Below are 27,426 nucleotides of genomic sequence, written 5' to 3'. Positions count from 1 at the left end.
ACCCACTTCTCCCACATGGTGACCTTTGACGTCACCTACTAAGGAAATGGCCTTGATAAAAGCATTTTTCGGCCAGTTAAATGCAACAAAACTATTTATAAAAAATTTGATTTTTTAACTCTATAATTTGTTTACAAGCTTGATAGCTGTACTTTTAGTTTATGGTTGACAGCTTGTTGCCAATTAGCCAATCGGTGTTTCTCAGCAAGTTCAAAATCACATATATGCATCCAACTGGTATTTACGACTTCACAACTAGTAAATTCCCACATGGTTACAAACGCAGCATCAGAGTGGAAACATGAGGCCCAACATAACAATCTGGTTACAACAGAAATGCAAGGAACATGGTGAATGCTGAACATTGTGAATGGCATTTACATTTTCCCACTGTACCGAAACGTGACCCTAAAACCGCAATACGTACCAAACCGTGGGTTTGGTGAACTGTTATACCCCTATCAGAGAGGATATTAATACAATGTTACGTTTCAGCTCCCAACCCCTGAAAATCTCATTCCACTTACAGCTTCCTGTCCCTGCATCCTGACCCGGAAGAGCTTCACAGGTCGCGACCCCAGGTACCGAGTACGAGTATCAGACAAGTCTCCAGTCACTGGGTCCAGCACAGTCCTGAGCAACACACCGTTCTGAGAAAAGACATGTTGATGTTACCTCTAGAAGCTCTAGAATGTGTTCTAACAGAGCACAGAATATCAAGTAATACAGTGCCAGAAGTAAGGAGGCAGTCACACAGATAGTGTATGTATGTATATATGCTGACAGAGGCGTTTGAAACTCTCTCCATTATTATTTAGTCAGTGAAGAGACAAGAGAAACTCATCACTTCAACAGCTACAGCATAACATCCCTCTCTTCAAACCCTGCCTCAAGACATCACAGGACAGATAGCTTACCTGTAGTCCGATGTTGAGGTAGAGGAAACCGACAGTGCCCTTCACTCCTAGCTCATCTTCCTTCTCCACTCCTCCCATCTCCACTATACACAGAGACTCAGGCTGGGCTGGCAGAGCCTGCATACTGAGGGGCTGGAGACAGTCCTGCACCAGACAAACACAGCAGGGTTAGGGCTACATACAGTTTAGAGAAGTGGTACAAACACGTACTAAAGAGGGCAAAATCAACAATGTGGCTTTTGGAAAAATATTCCCCCCACTCGACTTAAATTGTGATTGGAAAACGCAGCAGAGCAACTGAGCTTTGGATGAGTTCGCTTGTCGTGGTTCAAGAACATCTAGTGCTGGTTAACGACCCAGAGAGCAGTCGCTATTAATGAAATCCATTCCAAACAGATGGGCAGACTGTCTGCAAGGCTTTCAAAGAGAGAGGGAATGAAATACTGTAGCCTGATAAGAGTCATACCGAGGGATCCAGAGAGATGATGCGGACGGTGTTGTCGACCAACCCCACAGCCAGGAAACGGGAGCGTTGCTCGCCAGGCGGGACGTTGGCCAAGCTCATACACACCACATCAGCTGACATCTCCTTCCTCTCTGTGTACTCATTCAGCTGGCCAGACTTGTGAGAGGCGAGAGAAAGGGAGAAGGTTATCATAAATATCTACGGTCCAAAGAAATATTAACTTTTCACTGAGCAGGACTCAGGATATCCTGAAAAAGCAGATCAAAATAGGGTCAAACTAAGAGAAGACAGTACTTGGCTGATGAAATAAAAAAACACCCAGGGCATGAAGGTTCACTACTCACCGGGTCCATCTCAAAGTAGACCAGCTCTCCTCCGGTCAGAGCAATGACCACCTGCCTCTGGTTGACTGCACAGCGCACAATGGTCTTCTTCCCTGGAGTCTTCCACTCATTCACACGCTTATCAGCACGGATGTGACGGATCCCATCAGGATACACCTGCACAAGACAATTCACAGTTTACACAGGGCTGGGGAAGGGGCCTGGCCAGGGTGTCTATGTCTGTGTATAATGCTGATATCAGATGTGTTTAAGCTCTCTCCATTATTATGTCAGAGAAGAGACATGAAGACTCATCATTTCAACAGCAATATTACATCTCCCATACACTTAATCTCCCTTCAGCTTTATATCACTTTTACCATCAGCATTTTATTCCCTCCAAAACATAAGGTGCATGTTCAGGCCCCTGGAGAGGCGTGTAGTGTGGGTGTTATACTGACCTGCACCAGAGCATCCTCCCCCAGCAGAGAGCAGGAGAGGGTGGGGGTGGTCCCCAGGAAACCGGAGTCTGTCACTTCCTCTACGGTCTCTCCAATAGACAGAACCAGGGTGGCGTTGACGAAGGACACAATGATGTAGGCGTCAAACTCATCTGGAGGAGGAGAGGTGTTTAAATGAGCAAGAGTTTCACACCAAGGGGATATCTGGACAGTTAGTGTTATTCAAAATTATTCACTTGATGATACTGTTGTTCAATATTAATCTGATACATTAAGCATAATATCATCAACTACATGTTTTTATTTATTCATAAAGTGTGCCTATGTATGTACATAGTGTACAAAACATTAAGAACAACTTCCTAATATTGAGTTGCACCCCCTTTTGCCCTCAAAACAACCTCAATTCGTCAGGGCATGGACTCTATAAGGTGTCGAAAGTGTACCACAGGGATGCTGGCCCATGTTGACTCCAATGCTTCCCACAGTTGTGTCAAGTTGGCTGAATGTTCTTTGGGTGGTGGACCAATCTTGATACACACGGGAAACTGTTGAGTGTGAAAAACCCAGCAGCGTTGCAGTTGACACTCAAACCGGTGCGCCTGGCAGTTACTACCCTACCCCGTTCAAATCTAATCTTGCCCATTCACCCTCAATGGCATACACACACAATCCATGTCTCAAGGCTTAAAAAGTCCTTCTTTAACAAGTCTCCACCCCTTCATCTACACAAATTGAAGTGGATTTAACAAGTGACATCAATAAGGGATTATAGCCTTCACCTGGTCAGTCCACGTCTAATGTTTTGTACACTCAGTGTATGCGGAGATCAGAGGTGTATTCAACTCTCTCAATTGATATTTAATATGCAGTGTACAAAACATTAGACATGGACTGACCAGGTGAAAGCTATGATCCCTTATTGATGTCACTTGTAAGAGAAGAGACATGAGAAATTCCCCTCTCAAACTGTGCTCTGAGACTTCGGCAGAATCTCTCCTATCTGGTACATGAAGCAATTACTATCAATCACATAGCTTTATTTGTATTCTTCACTAACCCAGTGCATTGCATAACAATATTGAAATCTACTTCTGTAAACCAGTGCGTAGAAGGTAACTGACTTGTGCAGGCTAACCAGCTGTATGAGCCAAGTCGAGGATGCGGCAGGTAGCTTAGTGGTTAAGAGCGTTGTGCCAGTAACCGAAAGGTCGCTGGTTCTAATCCCCGAGCCGACTAGGTGAAAAATCTGTCGATGTGCCCTTGAGCAAGGCACTTAACCCTAATTGCTCATGTAAGTCGCTCTGGGTAAGAGCGTCTGCTAAATGACTCAAATGTAAAATGTAAATGTAATGAAAGTCAGAGTGAAAGTGAACCAGGCCACTGAACTACACTATGACAGGACAAAGCTCTGAAATCACATGACTTCTGGGAATAGTCTGGCAGAACAGATTTGAATTTACTGACCATTTTTAAAATGTACTGGGATCATTTGCATTGGGTGCGTAACACATTAAATGTCATTTTCAAACAATTTGCCCACGTTCAGGCCAACTACTCCAATATTGACACCATCGTCACTCATGTAGGTTAACAACCTTCGCTTTAGGCGATCTGAGGAACTGAGGGAGGAATATAAAAAAAAAATTTAACACCCTCACTAGCACAGGGAATATAATAATTATCTCTGGCCCCCACTAGTGCTATCAAAGGGGTTTGGAACGTTTCAGCCGACTAGTTGCCCTAAACGAGTACCTGAAGAACCTTTGCAACGACAGGAATGTCTCCTTTTGTGACAACTCTGAAGTTGCTACAGATTGTATTGCGTGTATGAACAATACACCATCACCTATTCTGCCTTCCTCTTGTGATGATTTAGTTGATAACTTTAACAGCAACCATTGATGCTACAGCTCCAGTAATGTTGAAAAAGGCCAAATCCAAACGAAGAGCTCCTTGGATGAGTGAGGAAACAAATCAATTAAAGAGAAATTGCAGAAAGGCAGAGCGGAAGTGGAGAAATTCAAAGTTGAATGTCCATTATGATATTCTGAGAGCAACTTTGACATTTTGATTTGATATATAACAAGGCAATTAGAAATGCCAGACAGGCTCATTTTTCTAACTTGATCAATAATAAATCATAATAATTTGAGAGTGCTCTTCCATTGATGGCCTGATAAATCTTACCCCCGCAAACTTTCCTCCGCATCTACAGTGCATTCGGAAAGTATTCACACAATACCCCATAATGACAAAGCAAAAACAGGTTTTTAGAAATGTTTGCAAATGTATTAAAAATAAAAAATAAAACATTGCATTTACATAAGTATTCAGACCCTTTACTCAGTGCTTTGCTGAGGCACCTTTGGCAGTAATTACAGCCTGGAGTCTTCTTGGGTATGACGCTACAAGCTTTGCACACCTGTATTTGGGGAATTTCTCCCATTCTTCTCTGCAGATCATCTCAGGTTGTATGGGATGTGTCGCTGCACAGCTATTTTCAGGTCTCTCCAGAGATGTTCGATCGGGTTCAAGTCCGGGCTCTGGCTGGGCCCCTCACTGACATTGTGACTTGTCCCGAAGCCACTCCTGCGTTGTCTTGGCTCTGTGCTTAGGGTCGTTGTCCTGTTTGAAGGTGAACCTTTGCCCCAGTCCGAGGTTCAGTCAAGGATCTATCTGTACATTGCACCATTCATCTTTCCCTCGATCCTGACTATTGTCCAAGTCCCTGCTGCAGAAAAACATCCCCACAGCATGATGCTTCCACCACCATGCTTCATCATAGGGATGGTAATGGCCAGGTGATGAGCGGTGCCTGGTTCCCTCCAGATGTGACGCTTAGCATTCTGGCCAAAGAGTTCAATCGTGGCTTCATCAGACCAAAGAATCTTGTTCTTCTGGAAGGTTCTCCCATCTCCACTGACCATTGGGTTCTTGGTAACTTCCCTGACCAAGGCCCTTCTCCCCCGATTGCTCAGTTTGGCCGGGCAGCCAGCTCTAGGAAGTCTTTGTGGTTCCAAACTTCTTCCATTTAAGAATGATGGAGGCCACTGTGTTCTTGGGGACCTTCAATGTAGCAGACATTTTGGGTACCCTTCCCCAGATCTGTACCGCGACACAATCCTGTCTCGGAGCTCTACGGACAATTCCTTCAACCTCATGGCTTGGTTTTTGCTCTGACATGCACTGTCAACTGTGGGACTTCATATAGACAGGTGTGAATTGGATGATTTAAGATTACGGTTATCCTACCAACGGGACATTAAAAACTGTAATATCTTATGTTTCACCGAGTCGTGGCTGAACGACGACATGGATATCATACAGCTAGCGGGCTATACGCTACATCGGCAGGATAGAACGGCTGACTCCGGTAAGACAAGGGGTGGCGGTCTGTGTATATTTGTAAACAACAGCTGGTGCACAAAATCAAATACTAAGGAAGTCTCGAGGTTTTGCTCGCCTGAGGTAGAGTATCTTATGATAAGCTGTAGACCACACTATTTACCAAGAGTTTTCATCTATATTTTTCATAGCTGTCTATTTACCACCACAAACCAATGCTGGCATTAAGATTGCACTGAATGAGTTGTACAAGGCCATAAATCAACAGGAAAACGCTCATCCAGATGCAGCGCTCCTAGTGGCCGGGGACTTTAATGCAGGGAAACTTAAATCCGTTCTACCTAATTTCTACCAGCATGTTAAATGTGCAACCAGAGGAAAAAAAACTCTAGACCACCTTTACTCCACACACAGAGACGCATACAAAGCTCTCCCTCGCCCTCCATTTGGCAAATCTGACCATAACTCTATCCTCCTGATTCCTGCTTATAAGCAAAAACTAAAGCAGGAAGCACCAGTGACTCGGTTAATAAAAAAGTGGTCAGATGACGCAGATGCTAAGCTACAGGACTGTTTTGCTAGCACAGACTGGAACATGTTCCGGGATTCTTCAGACAGCATTGAGGACTACACCACATCAGTCACTGGCTTCATCAATAAGTGCATCGATGATGTCGTCCCCCACAGTGACCGTATCGTACATACCCCAACCAGAAGCCATGGATTACAGGAAACATCCGCACTGAGCTAAAGGGTAGAACTGCCGCTTTCAAGGAACGGGACTCTAACCCGGACGCTTATAAGAAATCCCGCTATGACCTCTGACGAACCATCAAACAGGCAAAGAGTCAATACAGGACTAAGATTGAACCGTACTACACTGGCTCTGACGCTCGTCGGATGTGGCAGGGCTTGAAAACTATTACAGACTACAAAGGGAAGCACAGCCGCGAGCTGCCCAGTGACACAAGCCTACCAGATGAGCTAAACCACTTCTATGCTCGCTTCGAGGCAAGCAACACTGAAGCATGCATGAGAGCACCAGCTGTTCCGGATGACTATGTGATCACGCTCTCCGTAGCCGATGTGAGTAAGACATTTAAGCAGGTCAACATTCACAAGGCCGCAGGGCCAGACAGATTACCAGGACGTGTACTCCGAGCATGTGCTGACCAACTGGCAAGTGTCTTCACTGACATTTTCAACATGTCCCTGACTGAGTCTGTAATACCAACATGTTTCAAGCAGACCACCATAGTCCCCGTGCCCAAGGACTCTAAGATAACCTGCCTAAATGACTACCGACCCGACGTCTGTAGCCATGAAGTGCTTTGAAAGGCTGGTCATGGCTCACATCAACAGCATTATCCCAGAAACCCTAGACCCACTCCAATTTGCATACCGCCCCAACAGATCCACAGATGATGCAATCTCTATTGCACTCCACACTGCCCTTTCCCACCTGGACAAGAGGAACACCTACGTGAGAATGCTATTCATTGACTACAGCTCAGCATTCAACACCATAGTGCCCTCTAAGCTCATCACTAAGCTAAGGATCCTGGGACTAAACACCTCCCTCTGCAACTGGATCCTGGACTTCCTGGACGGGCCGCCCCCAGGTGGTAAGGGTAGGTAACAACACATCTGCCACACTGATCCTCAACACGGGGGCCCCTCAGGGGTGCGTGCTCAGTCCCCTCCTGTACTCTCTGTTCACCCATTACTGCATGGCCAGGCACGACTCCAACACCATCATTAAGTTTGCCGACGACACAACAGTGGTAGGCCTGATCACCGACAACGATGAGACAGCCTATAGGGAGGAGGTCAGAGACCTGGCCGTGTGGTGCCAGGACAACAACCTCTCCCTCAACGTGACCAAGACAAAGGAGATGATTGTGGACTACAGGAAAAAAAAGAGGACTGAGCACGCCCCCATTCTCATCGACGGGGCTGTAGTGGAACAGGTTGAGAGCTTCAAGTTCCTTGGTGTCCACATCACCAACGAACTATCATGGTTATTATTTTATTATTATGGTCCAAACACACCAAGACAGTCGTGAAGAAGGCACGACAAAGCCTATTCCCCCTCAGGAGACTGAAAAGATATGGCATGGGTCCTCAGATCCTCAAAAAATTCTACAGCTGCACCATCGAGAGCATCCTGACTGGTTGCATCACCGCCTGGTATGGCAACTGCTTGGCCTCCGACCGCAAGGCACTACAGAGGGTAGTGCGTACGGCCCAGTACATCACTGGGGACAAGCTTCCTGCCATCCAGGACCTCTATACCAGGCGGTGTCAGAGGAAGGCCCTCAAAATTGTCAAAGACTCCAGCCACCCTAGTCATAGACTGTTCTCTCTGCTACCGCACGGCAAGCGGTACCGGAGTGCCAAGTCTAGGTCCAAAAGACTTCTCAACAGCTTCTACCCCCAAGCCATAAGACTCCTGAACAGCTAATCATGGCTACCCTGACTATTTGCACTGCCCCCCCACCCCATCCTTTTTACGCTGCTGCTACTCTGTTAATTATTTATGCATAGTCACTTTAACTCTACCCACATGTACATATTACCTCAACTACCTCAACTAGCCGGTGCCCCCGCACATTGACTCTGCAACGGTACTCCCCTGTATATATAGCCTCCCTACTGTCACTTTATTTTACTTCTGCTCTTTTTTTTCTCAACACTTTTTTTGTTGTTGTTTTATTTTTACTTTTTTTGTTAAAAATAAATGCACTGTTGGTTAAGGGCTGTAAGTAAGCATTTCACTGTAATGTCTGCACCTGTTGTATTTGGCGCATGTGACCAATACAATTTGATTTGATTTGATTTGTGTGCCTTTCCAAATCATGGCCAATCAATTGGATTTACCACAGGTGGACACCAATCAAGTTGTAGAAACATCTCCAGGATAATCAATGGAAACAGGATGCACCTGAGCTCAATTTCAAGTCTCATAGCAAAGGGTCCGAATACTTCTGTAAATAAGTTAACTTTTTATTTTTTATGAATTTGCAAACATTCTAAAAAAAACAGTTTTTGCTTTGTCATTATGGGGTATTGTGTTTAGATTGATGAGGGAAACAAATAAATCAATTTTAGAATAAGGCTGTAACATAAAATGTGACTTTCTACAGCTGGCCGCCCGGCCAAACTGAGCAATCGGGGGAGAAAGGCCTTGGTCAGGGAGGTGACCAAGAACCCGATGATCACTCTGACAGAGCTCCAGAGTTCCTCTGTGGAGATGGTAGAACCTTCCAGAAGGACAACCATCTCTGCAGCACTCCACCAATAAGGCCTTTATGGTAGAGTGGCCAGACGGAAGCCACTCAGTAAAAGGCACGACAACCCACTTGGAGTTTGCCAAAAGACACCTAAAAGGACTCTGAACATGAGAAACAAGATTCTCTGGTCTGATGAAATCAAGATGGAACTCTTTGGCCTGAATGCCAACCGTCACATCTAGAGGAAACCTGGCACCAAACCTACGGTGAAGCATGGTGGTGGCAGCATCATGCTGTGGAGATGTTTTTCAGTGGCAGGGACTGGGAGACTAGCCAGAATCAAGGGTAAGATGAACAGAGCAAAGTACAGAGAGATCCTTGATGAAATCCTGCTCCAGAGTGCTCAGGACCTCAGACTGGGGTGAAGGTTCATCTTCCAACAGGACAACGACCCTAAGCACACAGCCAATACATCACAGGAGTGGCTTCGGGACAAGTCTCTGAATGTCCTTGAGTGGCCCAGCCAGAGCCCGGACTTGAGCTCTGGAGAGACCTGAAAATAGCTGTGCAGCAACGCTCCCCATGCAACCTGACAGAGCTTGAGAGGATCTGCAGAGAAGAATGGGAGAAACTCCCCAAATACAGGTGTGTTAAGCTTGTATTGTCATACCCAAGAAGACTCAAGGCTGGGTCTGAATACTTATGTAAATGTTTATTTTGATTTTTAATATATACACATATTTGGAAAAATGTCTAAAACCCTGTTTTTGGTTTATCATTATGGGGTATTGTGTGTAGATTGACGAGGGGAAAAAAACTATTTAATCCATTTTAGAATAATGCTGTAACATAACAAAATGTGGAAAAAGTCAAGGGGTCTGAATCCTTCCCGAATGCACTGCTGTTTAATAGCAATGATAGGAGAAAACTGAGGATGGATCAACATTGTAGTTACTCCACAATACTAACCTAAATGACAGAGTGAAAAGGAGGAAGTCTGTACAGAATAAAAAATATTCTAAAACATGCATCCTGTTTGCAACAAGGCACTAAAGTAATACTGCAAACATTCTGGCAAAGCAATTAACTTTTTGTCCTGAAAACAAAGTGTTATGTTTGGGGCAAATCCAATACAACATTACTGAGTAGTGCACTCCATATTTTCAAGCATAGTGGTGGCTGTATCATGTTATGGGTATGCTTGTAATTGTTAAGGACCGGGGAGTTTTTCAGGATTAGAAATAAGGCAAAATCCTATATGAAAACCTGGTTCAATCTGCTTTCCACCAGACACTGGGAGATGAATTCACCTTTCAGCAGGACATTAACCTAAAAAACAAGGCCAAATCTACACTGGAGTTGGTTACCAAGAAGACAGTGAATGTGGCCAAGTTACAGTTTAATGATCAACAACCAATTTGACAGAGCTTGAAGAATTTTGAAAATAGTCAAAATGGGCAGATGTTGCAGAATCCAGGTGTATAAAGCTCTTAAAGGCTTACAAGCTGTAATCACTGCCAAAGGTGCTTCCACAAAGTATTGACTCAGGGGTGTGAATACTTATGTAAATGAGATAATGTATTTCATTTTTAATAAATCTGCAAAAATGTCTAAAAACATGTTTTCCCTTTGTCATTTGGGGTATTGTGTGTAGATGGGTGAGCATTTTTTTTTTTTATCCATTTTTAATTCAGGCTGTAATACAACAAAATGTGGGGTATGAATACTTTTTGAAGGCACTGTAGGCTGTGGGTTCTTTCAAATCATAAGATTTTAGGCCTATATCTATTTGGGAAGCCCGCAATTTGGGCAGAGCGCGTGCCAATAGGCCTAGCTGATTATTGAGTTGCGGCTGTCAGTGAAAAGTATCTAAAATATGTGTGAAGATAATGTGTCTTGAGTATAATTTAAGACATTTAGACAAGGGGAGGGTTGTGTGGTGAAGATCTCTCCAGAATGGCTCAGCTGTCTCCCACCAATTCTTACGCATTCATTGTTTCATTGTGTGAATTGTTTCCCCATTTGATTGTTTATTTTTATCAATTCCCCATTACATATGTCACCAGTAGTAAACATTTGTAATGGGGAATTGATACAAAGAGTAACTCAAGTCAAGACATAGAACGGGAGGCAGACAGGAGAGTAGAGAGATAAATGCGACTGAAATAACCTGAATTTATATTTTCTACTGTTTATATTTGTCATTATGTCTTTTTAACTTAGTTGACAATGGAAGTTATAGGCCTACTGCTGCATTGGCCTATAGGCTATGAGTTCCATGCGCTCATTTGTTTAGCCACCAATGGATCTCGGTGTATCAATGTGTCCATATGGCAGAGGCCGGTGCTCTCGCATTAGTTCAATTTTAACTTTTAGATTTTAATAGAGATTTTTATGATTAACCCCCTAGAGTCGATGTCTGCGCCCACGTGGAAATCTAATTAGCATACCTAAAAAATCCCCATAAGAATACATCAGTTTAAGCTAGAGATACCGTTTTTTTTTGCATTGGATGCGTCTCATTCCACCGCAGCCGCCGATGTCACACTTCCGCATCTGCGGTGAAAGGTGACAGAGCTAGAGCAGTGTTTGTCAGAGCATGAGACAACCCGAAAATCGGACATCACACAAAATCTGTAGCAGCCGAATGGGTCGGCCTACAAACTATTATGACCCATCTATGGAACGATGAGACTCACGAATACGATGGTGTTCAGTTTTGCTCTACGACCCCCACAAGCATGTTGGGACTGATCTGAAGTCTGTACAGTCTATCTGCCAACTTCTGTCTGTAGCGTACCAACGGTTTGGCCTACACACCCACAGGCCTCACAAGAGAAGTCTGAAGCCACCTGGTACCAGTTGAAAAAATGTAAGGAAGTATACAGTGCATTCGGAAAGTATTCAGACCCCTTGACTTTTTCACGTTACAGCATTATTCTTAAATTAATTAAATCGTTTTTTCCCGTTTCAATCTGCACACAATACCCCATAATGACAAAGCAAAAACTGGTTTACAAATGTTTGCTAATTTATAAAAAATAAAAATATTTACATACATACATTTACATACAGTACCAGTCAAAAGTTTGGACACCTACTCATTCAAGGGTTTTTCTTGTAGAATAATAGTGAAGACATCAAAACTATGAAATAACACATATGGAATCATGTAGTAACCAAAAAAAGTGTTAAACAAATCAAAATATATTTTATATTTGAGATTCTTCAAATAGCCATGTTTCCTCCAACCGTGACGCTTGGCATTCAGGCCTAAGAGTTCGATCTCGGTTTTATCAGAACAGAGAATCTTGTTTCTCATGGTCTGAGAGTCTTTATGTGCCTTTTCAAATAAAATTTTATTTGCCACATGCGCCAAATACAACAGGTGTAGACCTTACAGTGAAATGCTTACTTACAAGCCCTTAACCAACAATGCAGTTAAGAAAAGTAAGTGTTAAATAAAAAATTGAAAGTAAAAAATAAAGAATTAAAGAGCAGCAGTAAAATAAAATAACAGTAGGGAGGCTATATACAGGGGGTACCGGTACAGAGTCTTGGTAAACTCCAAGCGGGCTGTCATGTGCCTTTTAATGGCCACTCTACCATAAAGGCCTGATTGGTGGAGTGCTGCAGAGATGGTTGTCCTTCTGGAAGGTTCTCCTATCTCCACAGAGAAACTCTAGAGCTCTGTCAGAGTGACCATCGGGTTCCTGGTCACCTCCCTGATGAAGAGATCAATGGAAACAGGATGCACCTGAGCTCCATTTCGAGTCTCATAGCAAAGGGTCTGAATACTTATGTAAATAAGTTGTGTTTTTATTTTTAATAAATTTGCAAAAATTTCTAAACCTGTTTTTGCTTTGTCATTATGTGGTATTGTGTGTGATTTTTATTTATTTAATCCATTTTAGAATAAGGCTGTAACGTAACAAAATGTGGAAAAAGTCAAGGGGTCTGAATACTTTCCGAAGGCACTTTAGTGCCAAAAATAAGGAGTAACAAATAAAATTAAAAGGTTTCCTGATCTTTCTTATACCTCTCAGATATACACTTCAGAACAAACTTCCTTTAGATTTATTTGAGGGAATATCTGTTGTTCCATGTAGTGAATTTGTTATTCAATGCGTTTGTATGGGCTAATAGCAGTAAGGCCAAATAAAAATGTTAACAAATAATGTTAGGATTTTTATAATTTTTTTATACTTCAAGGGATCTTACATTTCCAAATCAAATAGCAAAATTATCCTTGTTATGACCTTCTTAAAACAATTCCATATAGCTTAGTAGAACACCCCCCCACCCGCCGCCTTAGACTAATGATTTTGAGAAACTAAAACACTATTGAAATGAAACTGTTCCAAAGAAAATCATAACTGGCACGCAGATCAGTAGAAATGTCAGGATGAATTGTAAGCCTCCCTAAACCTCAAACGTACTCGCCGCCTATGAAGTCTTTATAGAAGAAATGCCTCCACGTTACCATGGTTGTTATTTGCCTATAGGCTACTTTGAAGCAAGGTAAGACATGCCTCATGAAGTAAAACATTCAGGATTCAAACAATGAAGTATGGTTGTGGGTTCAATTCCCACGGGGGGCCAGTATAAAAAATAAAAAATGTATTCACTAACTGTAAGTCGCTCTGGATAAGAGCGTCTGCTAAATGACTAAAATGTAAATGTAAATGTAAATGTAGAAATGTTGCGCAATGAATGGGCTAATAAAATAGCATTTTACTGTATGCTGTGCGTGTGATAGTTGTGTTGGAGAAATAAGATTGGCTACACGATGACTAACGAAAACAGCGAATCTTTCAGTTTTCCCCTCCCCGTCTCAAACCACTCCCAGACAGTCCTAGCAAAATGCTTGCTTGAGAAACTTCTCTGCTAAGCTACACTATATACAGTGCATTCGGAAAGTATTCAGACCCCCTGACTTTTTCCACATTTTGTTACGTTACAACCTTATTCTAAAATTGATTAAATAAATAAAAATCCTCAATCTACACACAATACCCCATAATGGCAAAGCGAAAACAGGTTTAGAAATGTTGCTAATTTATTAAAAATAAAAAACAGAAATACCTTATTTACATAAGTATTCAGACCTTTTGCTATGAGACTCGAAAATTAGCTCAGGTGCATCCTGTTTCCATTGATATGTTTCCACAACTTGATAAATTCAATTGATTGGACATGATTTGGAAAGGCACACATGTCTATATAAAGGTCCCACAGTTGACAGTGTATGTCAGAGCAAAAACCAAGCCATGAGATCGAATGAATTATCCATAGAGCTCCGAGACAGGATTGTGTCAAAGCACAGATCTGGGGAAGGGTACCAAAACATTTCTGCATCATTGAAGGTCCAACAACAACACAGTGGCCTCCATCATTCTTAAATGGAAGAAGTTTGGAACCACCCAGACTCTTCCTAGAGCTGGCCGCCTGGCCAAACTCAGCAATCGGGGGAGAAGAGCCTTGGTCAAGGAGGTGACCAAGAAACCGATGGTCACTCTTTCAGAGCTCCAGATTTCCTCTGTGGAGATGGGAGAACCTTCCAGAAGGACAACCATCTCTGCGGCACTCAGGCCTTTATGGTAGTGTGGCCAGACGGAAGCCACTCCTCAGTAAAAGGCACATGGAGTTTTCCAAATGGTATCAGTTAATTTTAAATGGTATCAGTTAAATTAGTCATTATGGGGTATTGTGTGTAGATTGAGGAGAAAAATAATTTATTCAATTTTAGAATACGGCTGTAACGTAACAAAATGTGGAAAAAGTCAAGGGGTCTGAATACTTTCCGAATGCACTGTATAAGTATGTGGACACCCCTTCAAATTAGTGGATTCGGCTATTTCAGCCATACCCGTTGCTGACAGGTGTATAAAAATCAAGCAAACAGCCATGCAATCTCCATAGACAAACATTGGCAGCAGAATAGCCTTACTGAAGAGCTAAGTGACTTTCAACGTGGCACCTTCATAGGATACCACCTTTCCAACAAGTCAGTTCGTCAAATTTCTGCCCTGCTAGAGCTGCCCCGGTCAACTATAAGTGCTGTTATTGTGAAGTGGAAACGTCTAGGAGCAGCAACAGCTCAGCCGCGAAGTGGTAGGCTGCACAAGCTCACAGAATGGGACCGCCGAGTTCTGAAGCTCGTAAAAATCGTCTGTCCTCTGTTGCAACACTCACTACATAGTTCTAAACTGCTTCTGGAAGCAACATCAGCACAATAACTGTTCGTCGGGAGCTTCATGAAATGGTTTCCATGGCCAAGCAGCCGCACACAAGCCTAAGATCACCATGCCGCCATTGGACTCTGGAGCAGTGGAAACGCGTTCTCTGGAGTGATGAATCGCGCTTCACCATCTGGCAGTCCGACGGTCAAATCTGGGTTTGGCGAATGCCAGGAGAACGCCTCCTGCCCCAATGCAGTGCCAACTGTAAAGTTTAGTGGAGGAGGAATAACGGCCTGGGGCTGTTTTTTATGGTTCGGGCTAGGCCCCTTAGTTCCAGTGAAGGGTAATCTTAACGCTTCAGCACACAATGACATTCTAGACGATTCTGTGCTTCCAACTTTGTGGCAACAGTTTGGGGAAGGCCTTTTCCTGTTTCAGCATGACAATGCCCCCGTGCACAAAGCGAGGTCCATACAGAAATGGTTTGTTGAGATCGGTGTGAAAGAACTTGACTGGCATGCACAGAGCCCTGACCTCAACCCCATCGAACACCTTTGGGATGAATTGGAAAGCAGACGCGAGCCAGGCCTAATCGCCCGACATCAGTGCCCGACCTCACTAATGCTCGTGGCTGAATGGAAGCAAGTTCCCGCAGCAATGTTCCAACATCTAGTGGAAAGCCTTCCAAGAAGAGTGGGGGCTGTTATAGCAGCAAAGAGGGGACCAACTCCATATTAAATGCCCATGATTTGGAATGAGATGTTCACATACTTTTGGTCATGTAGTGCATTTTTCCTTCTTTCTTTTTGACCATTTTAATTTAAAACAATCACAGTAAGGTATTTTGTTACCCAGAAATGATTTGATATTGAGACCAAAACGGCTGCATTGGACCTTAAACAAGTACCTTCAATGTGTCGGCGCACAGTCCACACAGCATTGGGGTTACCGGGCAGCTCAGATACAGCCATCTCTGACACCTGGAGGGAACAAGCACTGATCAGATAGATACTCATTGTCTTCTAACCTAAGCATTTACCAGCCTGTGCATTAACATTTTAAGATCTGCTGGGATCGGAGGTATACACATTCTCTCCAGTGCTTTGTCAGAGAAGAGACATGAATATCATGACTTTTACAGCTACTAATGAAAACCTAGAAACCAAACTCAGCCAAACTCTGGTTTCTGGTGTGCATGTGAGTGAGTATCTGCAGGAGTGTGTTCAAATGTAGTCATTGCCCAAATACTACTGTGCCATGTCACTTTCTGGGATGTGAATGTGTGATGGGAAGTGAAATAGCAGTACACATACCTCCAGTCCATGTCTGAGGACTCTGAGGGTGGATTTGGGTCCCCTGCCACAGGCCACATACAGCTGGGGAGTGTCCTCATTAGCCAGGTCAGCAATCTAGAGAGGGACAAAGAGTAAAATAGAAATAGAGGTGAGTAGGAGAAAGAGCCAGTGACGAGATCAGTATTCTAACGGAGTTAGAATATCAAGTAAACAGGCACAGTCTCACATATGGGGTCTGTGTATAATGTGGAGATCAGAGGTTCTTAAACTCTCTCCATTATTATAGGTCGTTTTCAATAAAACGTCACAATACATTCGATTTGGCTGCTGGGGGGCAAGGAGACCCCCAGCTCCGCTAAAACCATTGACAACCACGTGCTGTTTAAGGGCTTATTAAATACGTGTTTTTTTTGTTGTTTGTTTTTTTACAATATATTTATTGGCGTTTCTTACAATTTAAAAATCAGCAAAATATGACACAGATAATGCCCCGTTATTCCTTCGACCTACACAAAACAGCATGCTACATGGGAGCACCGTGCAAAACCCTTCCCTCCCCAACACATGAACACCCCCCTCCCAGTAATAGCTTCAATGATTAACAAAAAAACTAAACAGACTGCCCTTCACATCCAATGCTAGAAAATAATAATTAAACGCAAAAAAAAAAAAAAAATACATTAATGAAGAAAATAATAATGAGGCAGCTAAGGTGACAACTCTAGACACTGCTGAAAGTCCCCCCAGACAGTAGTAAATTCAAAGAGTCTATTATGTAAATTGTACGTAATTTTTTCAGATGGAATATAGGAAGTTAGTTCTTTTAGCAACATCTGCTTGCTTGGCCGAGTGTCACTCTTCCATATAATAGCTGTGCATTTATTGGCTGTAATGAATGCCAATTTAATGAATCTGGTTTTGCTACCAATATTAACTGGTAGAATAGAGTAATCTCCAAGAAGAATAACAGAAGGATCTAGTGGTACAGTCATATTAGTGACCTGTGATAAGATCTTAATAAGGTCTTCCCAATAATTGCCTAGTTCAGGGCAGGACAAAAACATATGCATAAGTGTGCCCACCCCCGTTTTACAGCGTGGGCAACATTTTAAATATTTAGAATTGATCTTATACAGTCTCTTTGGTGTAAAGTAGACCCTATGTAAAATATTGAATTGGATCAACTTGTGTTAAATGAAAGACGCTGAGCATCTAAAAAGAGCTTTCCCCATTTCTCATCCTCAAAAATGAGGCCAAGGTCATCATGCCACTTCATGCAAGCCTTCAGCGCTTCATCGTTCCCCAACAGAGCTTGAAGACTAGAGTACCTGTAAGAAATGAAACCTTTTATCCCTTTCCTCTCCAGCCACAGTTTATCAGTTATAGGTTTACTCATGGGCTGAATCCTACCTCCCTGCTGAGTGGCAATACAATGCCTAACCTGTAGGTACTTGAAGAAATGAGTTTGAGGTAACTGAAAATGAGATGCCAGTTGTTGAAAGGACAGTTGTTCACCTTCTCTATACAGATGACCAAATGTTTTAATTCCTTTGTTGAACCAAGAAAATGTAATACCATCTCTCAGGGCTTTGGGTAAGATGGGGTTATTATAGAAAAGGTGAGGGTGAACTTGTTGTATTTTGCCATACCCACACAGCCTTTAACTGAGATGCCTAGTAATACAACTGGAAGTCAGGTAAAGTAAGCCCTCCTGAGTATGGTTTGCATTAAGTTGTGAGTTTCACTCTGGGGGGTTTCCCTTTCCACAGAAATTAAGAGACCTTCCTATTAAGTTGTTTGAAAAAAACATTGGGAATAGGAAAGGGAAAGGTTAGAAAAATGGTACAAGAATTTCAGTAATATATTCATCTTTACACAATTGACCTGCCCAATAAGAGAAATGGGTCAATCCCGCCATCTATCCAATTCTTCCCCAACCTTTTTGAGAAGTGGAGTATAGTTCAGTTGATAGGTCTTAATAATTTCAGAAGGAATTTGCAATCCTAGATATGTCATTTTCTGAGGTCTCCAAGAAAACGGCTGGTCTAAGACTGGATTCTGCATAGCTGCCCTGTTAAAAGTCATGATTATACTCTTCGATAGGTTTATTTTAAATCCTGAAAAGGTCCCATATTCTTTCAGGAGGTCAACTAATGCTCGGAGTGAAATTTCTGATTTAGTGAGGTAAAGCAACATTTCATCAGCATATAACGAGACCAAATGTTCGCGCCCACCTATACGAACACCATAGATGGATGGTTAAGATCTAAAAGCTCCTGCCAGTGGCTCTATAGCCAAATAAAAAAGGAGAGGACTAGCGGGGCAACCCATATTCATCCTCGGTCAAAAGCTTTTTCCGCATCTAATGAAGCCGCCACTACAGGTTCTTGGTCATTCTCTACATAATGCATAATATTAAATAAACTTCTGATATTATCAGGAGATGAGCGGTTTCTTACTAAGCCTGTTTGGTCCATATCAACCAAGTCAGGGAGAACCTTATCTAGTCTAAGAGCAATGAGTTTTGCAAGAATCGTATATGAAGTGTTCAATAAAGATATTGGTCTATACGACCCACAAAGCAGAGGATCTTTCCCAGGTTTCAACAAAACTGTGATCAGTGCTTGTTCAAGTGTGTCTGGGAGCTTTTCTGTCTCTATAGCATAATTAAACATACAGTGGGGAAAAAAAGTATTTAGTCAGCCACCAATTGTGCAAGTTCTCCCACTTAAAAAGATGACAGAGGCCTGTAATTTTCATCATAGGTACACGTCAACTATGACAGACAAAATGAGAAGAAAAAAAATCCAGAAAATCACATTGTAGGACTTTTAATGAATTTATTTGCAAATTATGGTGGAAAATAAGTATTTGGTTAATAACAAAAGTTTCTCAATACATTGTTATATAGCCTTTGTTGGCAATGACACAGGTCAAACGTTTTCTGTAAGTCTTCACACACTGTTGCTGGTATTTTGGCCCATTCCTCCATGCAGATCTCCTCTAGAGCAGTGATGTTTTGGGGCTGTCGCTGGGCAACACAGACTTTCAACTCCCTCCAAAGATTTTCTATGGGGTTGAGATCTGGAGACTGGCTAGGCCACTCCAGGACCTTGAAATGCTTCTTACGAAGCCACTCCTTCGTTGCCCGGGCGGTGTGTTTGGGATCATTGTCATGCTGAAAGACCCAGCCACGTTTCATCTTCAATGCCCTTGCTGATGGAAGGAGGATTTCACTCAAAATCTCACGATACATGGCCCCATTCATTCTTTCCTTTACACGGATCAGTCGTCCTGGTCCTTTTGCAGAAAAACAGCCCCAAAGCATGATGTTTCCACCCCCATGCTTCACAGTAGGTATGGTGTTCTTTGGATGCAACTCAGCATTCTTTGTCCTCCAAACACGACGCGTTGAGTTTTTACCAAAAAGTTCTATTTTGGTTTCATCTGACCATATGACATTCTCCCAATCCTCTTCTGGATTATCCAAATGCACTCTAGCAAACTTCAGACGGGCCTGGACATGTACTGGCTTAAGCAGGGGGACACGCCTCGCACTGCAGGATTTGAGTCCCTTGCGGCGTAGTGTGTTACTGATGGTAGGCTTTGTTACTTTGGTCCCAGCTCTCTGCAGGTAATTCACTAGGTCCCCCCGTGTGGTTCTGGGATTTTTGCTCACCGTTCTTGTGATAATTTTGACCCCACAGGGTGAGATCTTGTGTGGAGCCCCAGATCGAGGGAGATTATCAGTGGTCTTGTATGTCTTCCATTTCCTAATAATTGCTCCCACAGTTGATTTCTTCAAACCAAGCTGCTTACCTATTGCAGATTCAGTCTTCCCAGCCTGGTGCAGGTCTACAATTTTGTTTCTGGTGTTCTTTGACAGCTCTTTGGTCTTGGCCATAGTGGAGTTTGGAGTGTGACTGTTTGAGGTTGTGGACAGGTGTATTTTATACTGATAACAAGTTCAAACAGGTGCCATTAATACAGGTAACGAGTGGAGGACAGAGGAGCCTCTTAAAGAAGAAGTTACAGGTCTGTGAGAGCCAGAAATCTTGCTTGTTTGTAGGTGACCAAATACTTATTTTCCACCATAATTTGCAAATAAATTCATTAAAAATCCTACAATGTGATTTTCTGGAAATTTTTTTCTCAATTTGTCTGTCATAGTTGACGTGTACCTATGATGAAAATTACAGGCATCTCTCATATTTTTAAGTGGGAGAACTTGCACAATTGGTGGCTGACTAAATACTTTTTTCCCCCCACTGTATATATATATATATATATATATATATACACACACACACACACACACACACATACACATATATCACACACACACAGTTGAAGTCAGAAATTCACATACACCTTAGCCAAATACATTTACACTAAGTTTTTCACAATTCCTGACATTTAGTCCTAGTAGAAATGCCCTGTTTTAGGTCAGTTAGGATCACCACTTTAGTTTAAGAATGTGAAATGTCAGAATAAATAGTAGAGAGAATGATTTATTTCTGCTTTTATTTCGTCATCACATTCCCAGTGAGTCAGAAGTTTACATACACTCAATTAGTATTTGGTAGCATTTCGGGTAGCCTTCCACAAGCTTCCCACAATAAGTTGGGTGAATGTTGGCCCATTCCTCCTGACAGAGCTGGTGTAGCTGAGTCAGGTTTGTAGGCCTCCTTGCTCGCACACGCTTTTTCAGTTCTGCCCACACATTTTCTATAGGATTGAGGTCAGGGCTTTGTGATGGCCACTCCAATACCTTGACTTTGTTGTCCTTAAGCCATTTTGCCACAACTTTGGAAGTATGCTTGGGGTCATTGTCCATTTGGAAGACCCATTTGCGACCAAGCTTTAACTTCCTGACTGATGTCTTGACTGATGCCATCTATTTTGTGAAGTGCACCAGCCCCTCCTGCAGCAAAGCACCCCCACAGCATGATGCTGCCACCCCGTGCTTCACGGTTGGGATGGTGTTCTTCGGCTTGCAAGCATTCCCCTTTTTCCTCCAAATATAACGATGGTCATTATGGCCAAACAGTTCTATTTTTGTTTCTTCAGACCAGAGGACATTTCTCCAAAAAGTACGATCTTTGTCCCCATGTGCAGTTGCAAACCGTAGTCTGCCTTTTTTATGGCCGTTTTAGAGCAGTGGCTTTCTTGCTGAGCGGCCTTTCAGGTTATGTCGATATAGGACTCGTTTTACTGTGGACATAGTTAGTTTTGTACCCGTTTCCTCCAGCATCTTCACAAGGTCCTTTGCTGTTGTTCTGGGATTGATTTGCACTTTTCGCACCCAAGTACGTTAATCTCTAGCAGACAGAACGCGTCTCCTTCCTGAGCAGTATGACGGCTGCGTGGTCCCATGGTGTACATACTTGCGTACTATTGTTTGTACAGATGAACGTGGTACCTTCAGGCGTTTGGAAATTGCTCCCAAGGATGAACCAGACTTGTGGAGGTCTACAATTTGGACGATTTCTTTTGATTTTCCCATGATGTCAAGCAAAGAGGCACTGAGTTTGAAGGTAGGCCTTGAAATACATCCACAGGTACACCTCCAATTGACTCAAATTGTGTCAATTAGCCTATCAGAAGCTTCTAAAGCCATCACATAATTTTCTGGAATTTTCCAAGCTGTTTAAAGGCACAGTCAACTTAGTGTATGTAAACTTCTGACCCACTGGAATTGTGATACAGTGAATTATAAGTAAAATAATCTGTCTGTAAACAATTGTTGGAAAAATTACTTGTGTCCTGCACAAAGTAGAAGTCCTAACCGACTTACCAAACTATAGTTTGTTAACAAGAAATTTGTGGAGTGGTTGAAAAACTAGTTTTAATGACTCCAACCTAAGTGTATGTAAACTTCCGACTTCAACTGTATATATACACACACAACTGTAAAGCTATCAGCTAGCTGGCAATTAGGCGGCCAGCCAGTGTGTAGCTTATCCCTGCCTCGGTATCACTAACGCTAGCATACATCTAACAATAAACAAGCCAGAAAAAGTAATAGCAAATAAATTCCCTGAAGTAATATAAACAACAGTTAGGCTTGAAATCCAGTCTAAAGCCACATAACTATTTAACCAAACCCGACTGGATCTCTATGCGTAAAATAAATATATACTCCGAAAATAAATGTAACTACCTGGCATAGTGTGGCTATAGCTATAGTCACACCCTTGTAAACTTAGCGAGCTGGCTAAATAGCGCAGCCAACAATAGCTATGGCCATCTAGCCAGCCAGCCGTGCCAGCCAGTCGATCCTACGAGTCATTTCGTTGTATTCTCATGTTCTAACAGTTCACTATCCACAGTATCTAAGTTCAAAATACAGTTCCTCATGATGTAGTAGGCGAACAAGTTAGGGAGTTCTTTCCTCATGTATGTTTCAGCTGTCTTCACAGAGTCAAATGTGCGCTCACCATTCTTGGTTTCGATCCACAAAGTCGACAGGTAGCGCAGGCCGTATGCCAAGCCAGCCTGCCGCAGAAGCCTCTTCAGTGGGGAGAAAGCCATCCTCGTCGTGTAGTATGGGAGGAAGATCCGGATTCTGGCATCTTCGTACTTGAGCTCTCCTTTTGCTCAGGCAGCAGAGAGGATGCGGACACAATACTGTAAAAATGTAATGACAAATGCCCTGGGTGCAACCTGGCCAGGCAGCCGCCTCCGTAGCGTGTGATGGGCCCTCTTGATTTCCAATGGGTGCGCGGAAAGGGGGGTAGATCCAGAATTTTGGGAATCCATTCCTTTAGACAGGAGATGGCGTCTCTTCCTCCGGGAAACCTTAATCTCAAATTCGAGCGCTTCTGGAAATGTTCATAACAATCAAATTTCTCCTCGAGTTTAGAGATGGTGTCTTCCAACTTCTTGTACTTTTGATCCACGTCCTCGGGGACGTCCAGGATGGCAGCCTGGTGGTCAGCATGGTCTTTTTCTAACTTTGTCACTCGTCCCTTTGTGACATTCTGGTCTTCGTGGAGTTTATCGACCAGCATATCAATTTTGATGAGGCGTTCAGAAAGTGCCTCTTGAATTTTTGTTATACCCTTGTCCATCTCCATTCTGAACCATGCTGGTGCTTCTTCCGAGCTAGCATCTGCCGAGGCCGAAGAAGGGCTGTCAGAGGGGGGCATTTTTCCATGCCTCGTCTGAGGCTTTGCAAGATTAGGCATCTTTTGTTTTGGCGATAAAATAGATGTTTTAACTTCCAACTAACTATTAACGAACAGGTAAAGTGTCAAAATGCCATTAAAAATATATAAAGTTAGAGGACGCTACGCAGACGCAACTTGTTAGAGCTTCGCCATTGCCGGAAGTCAACTATTTGGCTTTAATATCATCACTTATTGAGCATAGTCAGAACTACACATTTCTGATTATTCCATGCAAAACAATTGCACACATTTAGCTCCATCAGAGTTATACAGCAAGTAACTGTATGCTTTTCATGATCAGTAAACATCAACGATTATGTAATTTCAGATACGTGAAGGTACCTATCCATTTGGCATTTAGCTAGCTAAGCAAAAAGCATAATTTGGCTTGCTTCATCAGAGATTAGGCTTTTGGAAAGAGCTTGACATCGGCAAGACCTCGTCCTGGTAAAGTTGTCAGTTGGACTACTGTCATCACCACTATAGATGGCAAGCAAATCATCTAGTTTATCCCCGAAAGTTCACTTGTTAACTAGCCATATTGACGTGATCTGTTATTAGCAAGCTAGCCAATTTGACGTGGTCCATAAATCAATGTAGCCAATATCATGTCTGTCAACAGCAATGGTAATTAAAAACAATGTTGAAAAAAAATAAAAAATAATATATATATATATATATATATACTGCTCAAAAAGATAAAGGGAACACTAAAATAACACATCCTAGATCTGAATGAATGAAATAATCTTATTAAATACTTTTGTCTTTACATAGTTGAATGTGCTGACAACAAAATCACACAAAAATGATCAATGGAAATCAAATTTATCAACCCATGGAGGTCTGGATTTGGAGTCACCCTCAAAATTAAAGTGGAAAACCACACTACAGGCTGATCCAACTTTGATGTAATGTCCTTAAAACAAGTCAAAATGAGGCTCAGTAGTGTGTGTGGCCTCCACGTGCCTGTATGACCTCCCTACAATGCCTGGGCATGCTCCTGATGAGGTGGCGGATGGTCTCCTGAGGGATCTCCTCCCAGACCTGGACTAAAGCATCCGCCAACTCCTGGACAGTCTGTGGTGCAACGTGGCGTTGGTGGATGGAGCGAGACATGATGTCCCAGATGTGCTCAATTGGATTCAGGTCTGGGGAACGGGCGGGCCAGTCCATAGCATCAATGCCTTCCTCTTGCAGGAACTGCTGACACACTCCAGCCACATGAGGTCTAGCATTGTCTTGCATTAGGAGGAACCCAGGGCCAACCGCACCAGCATATGGTCTCACAAGGGGTCTGAGGATCTCATCTCGGTACCTAAAGGCAGTCAGGCTACCTCTGGCGAGCACATGGAGAGCTGTGCGGCCCCCCAAATAAATGCCACCCCACACCATGACTGACCCACCGCCAAACCGGTCATGCTGGAGGATGTTGCAGGCAGCAGAACGTTCTCCACGGCGTCTCCAGACTCTGTCACATGTGCTCAGTGTGAACCTGCTTTCATCTGTGAAGAGCACAGTGGCGAATTTGCCAATCTTGGTGTTCTCTGGCAAATGCCAAATGTCCTGCACGGTGTTGGGCTGTAAGCACAACCCCCACCTGTGGACGTCGGGCCCTCATACCACCCTCATGGAGTCTGTTTCTGACCGTTTCAGCAGACACATGCACATTTGTGGCCTGCTGGAGGTCATTTTGCAGGGCTCTGGCAGTGCTCCTCCTGCTCCTCCTTGCACAAAGGCGGAGGTAGCGGTCCTGCTGCTGGGTTGTTGCCCTCCTACGGCCTCCTCCACGTCTCCTGATGTACTGGCCTGTCTCCTGGTAGCGCCTCCATGCTCTGGACACTACGCTGACAGACACAGCAAACCTTCTTGCCACAGCTCGCATTGATGTGCCATCCTGGATGAGCTGCACTACCTGAGCCACATGTGTGGGTTGTAGACTCCGTCTCATGCTACCACTAGAGTGAAAGCACCGCCAGCATTCAAAAGTGACCAAAACATCAGCCAGGAAGCATAGGAACTGAGAAGTGGTCTGTGGTCACCACCTGCAAAACCAGTCCTTTATTGGGGATGTCTTGCTAATTGCCTATAATTTCCACCTGTTGTCTATTCCATTTGCACAACAGCATGTGACATTTATTGTCAATCAGTGTTGCTTCCTAAGTGGACAGTTTGATTTCACAGAAGTGTGATTGACTTGGAGTTACATTGTGTTGTTTAAGTGTTCCCTTTATTTTTTTGAGCAGTATATATATATATATATGCCATTTAGCAGACACTTTTATCCAAAGCGACTTCCAGTCATGCGTGCATACATTTAAAAAAGGGGATCATGTTAGCTGACTTCGCTAGGTAGGCCTACATTGGTTGGAGAAAAAAGTACATTAGATCTACTTCCCACTCACTATATGTTCAGCCAACTGTACAACGTTTATACCGGTAGCTTGCAAAGTAAACATCAGCCAACAGTACCACAGCAAATGCGCCCTTCTGCTGCGTGACAGGCAGAGCCCACAAAAGATGGGAAATTAATCTAAACCACTCATCCTTGTCAGGCATAGTTCACTTTTATTTTATATATCACTCAAATATAAAATGGCTCCCAATATTGAGAGATATCGTGAGGCTACCCTACGTATCTGAAATTACATGATCAATTGATGTTTACTGATCATGAAAAGCATGCAGTTACTTGCTGTATAACTGATAGAGCTAAATGTGCACAATTGTTTTGCATGGAATAATCTGAAATATGTAGGTCTGACTATGCTCTTCAAGACCAAATAATTAACAATCCCTTAAACAGCACGCAGTTGTCAATGGTTTTAGCAGAGCTGTTGGTCTCCTTGCCCCCCAGCAGGCAAATCGAACAGTCGTGGTCAAAAGTTGAGAATGACACAAATCTTATTTATTTTTCACAAAGTCTGCTGCCTCTGTTTTTATGATGGCAATTTGCATATACTCCAGAATGTTTTTTTAGAGTGATCAGATTAATTGCAATTAATTTCAAAGTCCCTCTTTGCCATGAAAATTAACTTAATCCCCAAAAAACATTTCCACTGCATTTCAGCCCTGCCACAAAAGGACAAGCTGACCATGTCAGTGATTCTCTCGTTAACACAGGTGAGAGTGTTGACGAGGACAAGGCTGGAGATCACTCTGTCATGCTGATTGAGTTAGAATAACAGACTGGAGCTTTAAAAAGGAGGGTGGTGCTTGAAATCATTGTTCTTCCTCTGTTAGCCATGGTTACCTGCAAGGAAACACGTGCCGTCATCATTGCTTTGCACAAAAAGGGCTTCACAGGCAAGGATATTGCTGCTAGTAAGATTGCACCTAAAATCAACAATTTATCGGATGATCAAGAACTTCAAGGAGAGAGGTTCAATTGTTGTGAAGAAGGCTTCAGGGCGCCCAAGAAAGTCCAGCAAGCGCCAGGACCGTCTCCTAAAGTTGATTCAGCTGCGGGATCGGGGCACCACCAGGGCAGAGCTTGCTCAGGAATGGCAGCAGGCAGGTGTGAGTGCATCTGTACGCACAGTGAGGCGAAGACTTTTGGAGGATGGCCTGGTGTCAAGAAGGGCAGCGAGGAAGCCACTTCTCTCCAGGAAAAACATCAGGGACAGACTGATATTCTGCAAAAGGTACAGGGATTGGACTGCTGAGGACTGGGGTAAAGTTATTTTCTCTGATGAATCCCCTTTCCGATTGTTTGGGGCATCCGGAAAACACCTTATACGGAGAAGACAAGGTGAGCGCTACCATCAGTCCTGTGTCATGCCAACAGTAAAGCATCCTGAGACCATTCATGTGTGGGGTTGCTTCTCAGCCAAGGGAGCGGGCGCACTCACAATTATGCCTAAGAACACAGCCATGAATAAAGAATAGTACCAACATATCCTCCGAGAGCAACTTCTCCCAATCATCCAAGAACAGTTTGGTGACGAACAATGCCTTTTCCAGCATGATGGAGCACCTTGCCATAATGCAAAAGTGATAACTAAGTGGCTCAGGGAACAAAACATCGAC

The 27,426-nt window shown here is 43.1% G+C and overlaps 1 protein-coding gene and 1 non-coding gene across 2 annotated transcripts in view; both read right to left on the bottom strand.

Annotated features, from left to right (window-relative positions):
- LOC121576669 (splicing factor 3B subunit 3-like) overlaps positions 1-27,426 on the bottom strand; it is a 52,624-nt gene that overhangs the window by 16,002 nt on the left and 9,196 nt on the right. The window contains exons 11-17 of the mRNA XM_041890014.2: positions 16,244-16,339; positions 15,838-15,910; positions 2,168-2,319; positions 1,728-1,883; positions 1,384-1,539; positions 918-1,061; positions 528-650 (exon numbers count right to left, since the gene is read on the bottom strand). Of these exons, the coding sequence (XP_041745948.1) occupies positions 528-650; positions 918-1,061; positions 1,384-1,539; positions 1,728-1,883; positions 2,168-2,319; positions 15,838-15,910; positions 16,244-16,339 (900 nt within the window). The remainder of the gene's footprint in view (positions 1-527; positions 651-917; positions 1,062-1,383; positions 1,540-1,727; positions 1,884-2,167; positions 2,320-15,837; positions 15,911-16,243; positions 16,340-27,426) is intronic.
- Positions 1,958-2,033, bottom strand: LOC121577490. The gene has a single exon (XR_006002641.1). It is a non-coding gene; the product is annotated as a small nucleolar RNA SNORD111 (small nucleolar RNA).

Source organism: Coregonus clupeaformis, chromosome 29, assembly GCF_020615455.1.
Source record: "Coregonus clupeaformis isolate EN_2021a chromosome 29, ASM2061545v1, whole genome shotgun sequence".
NCBI classification, from domain to species: Eukaryota; Metazoa; Chordata; class Actinopteri; order Salmoniformes; family Salmonidae; genus Coregonus; species Coregonus clupeaformis.
This window is presented reverse-complemented; position numbering and strand designations above follow the sequence as displayed.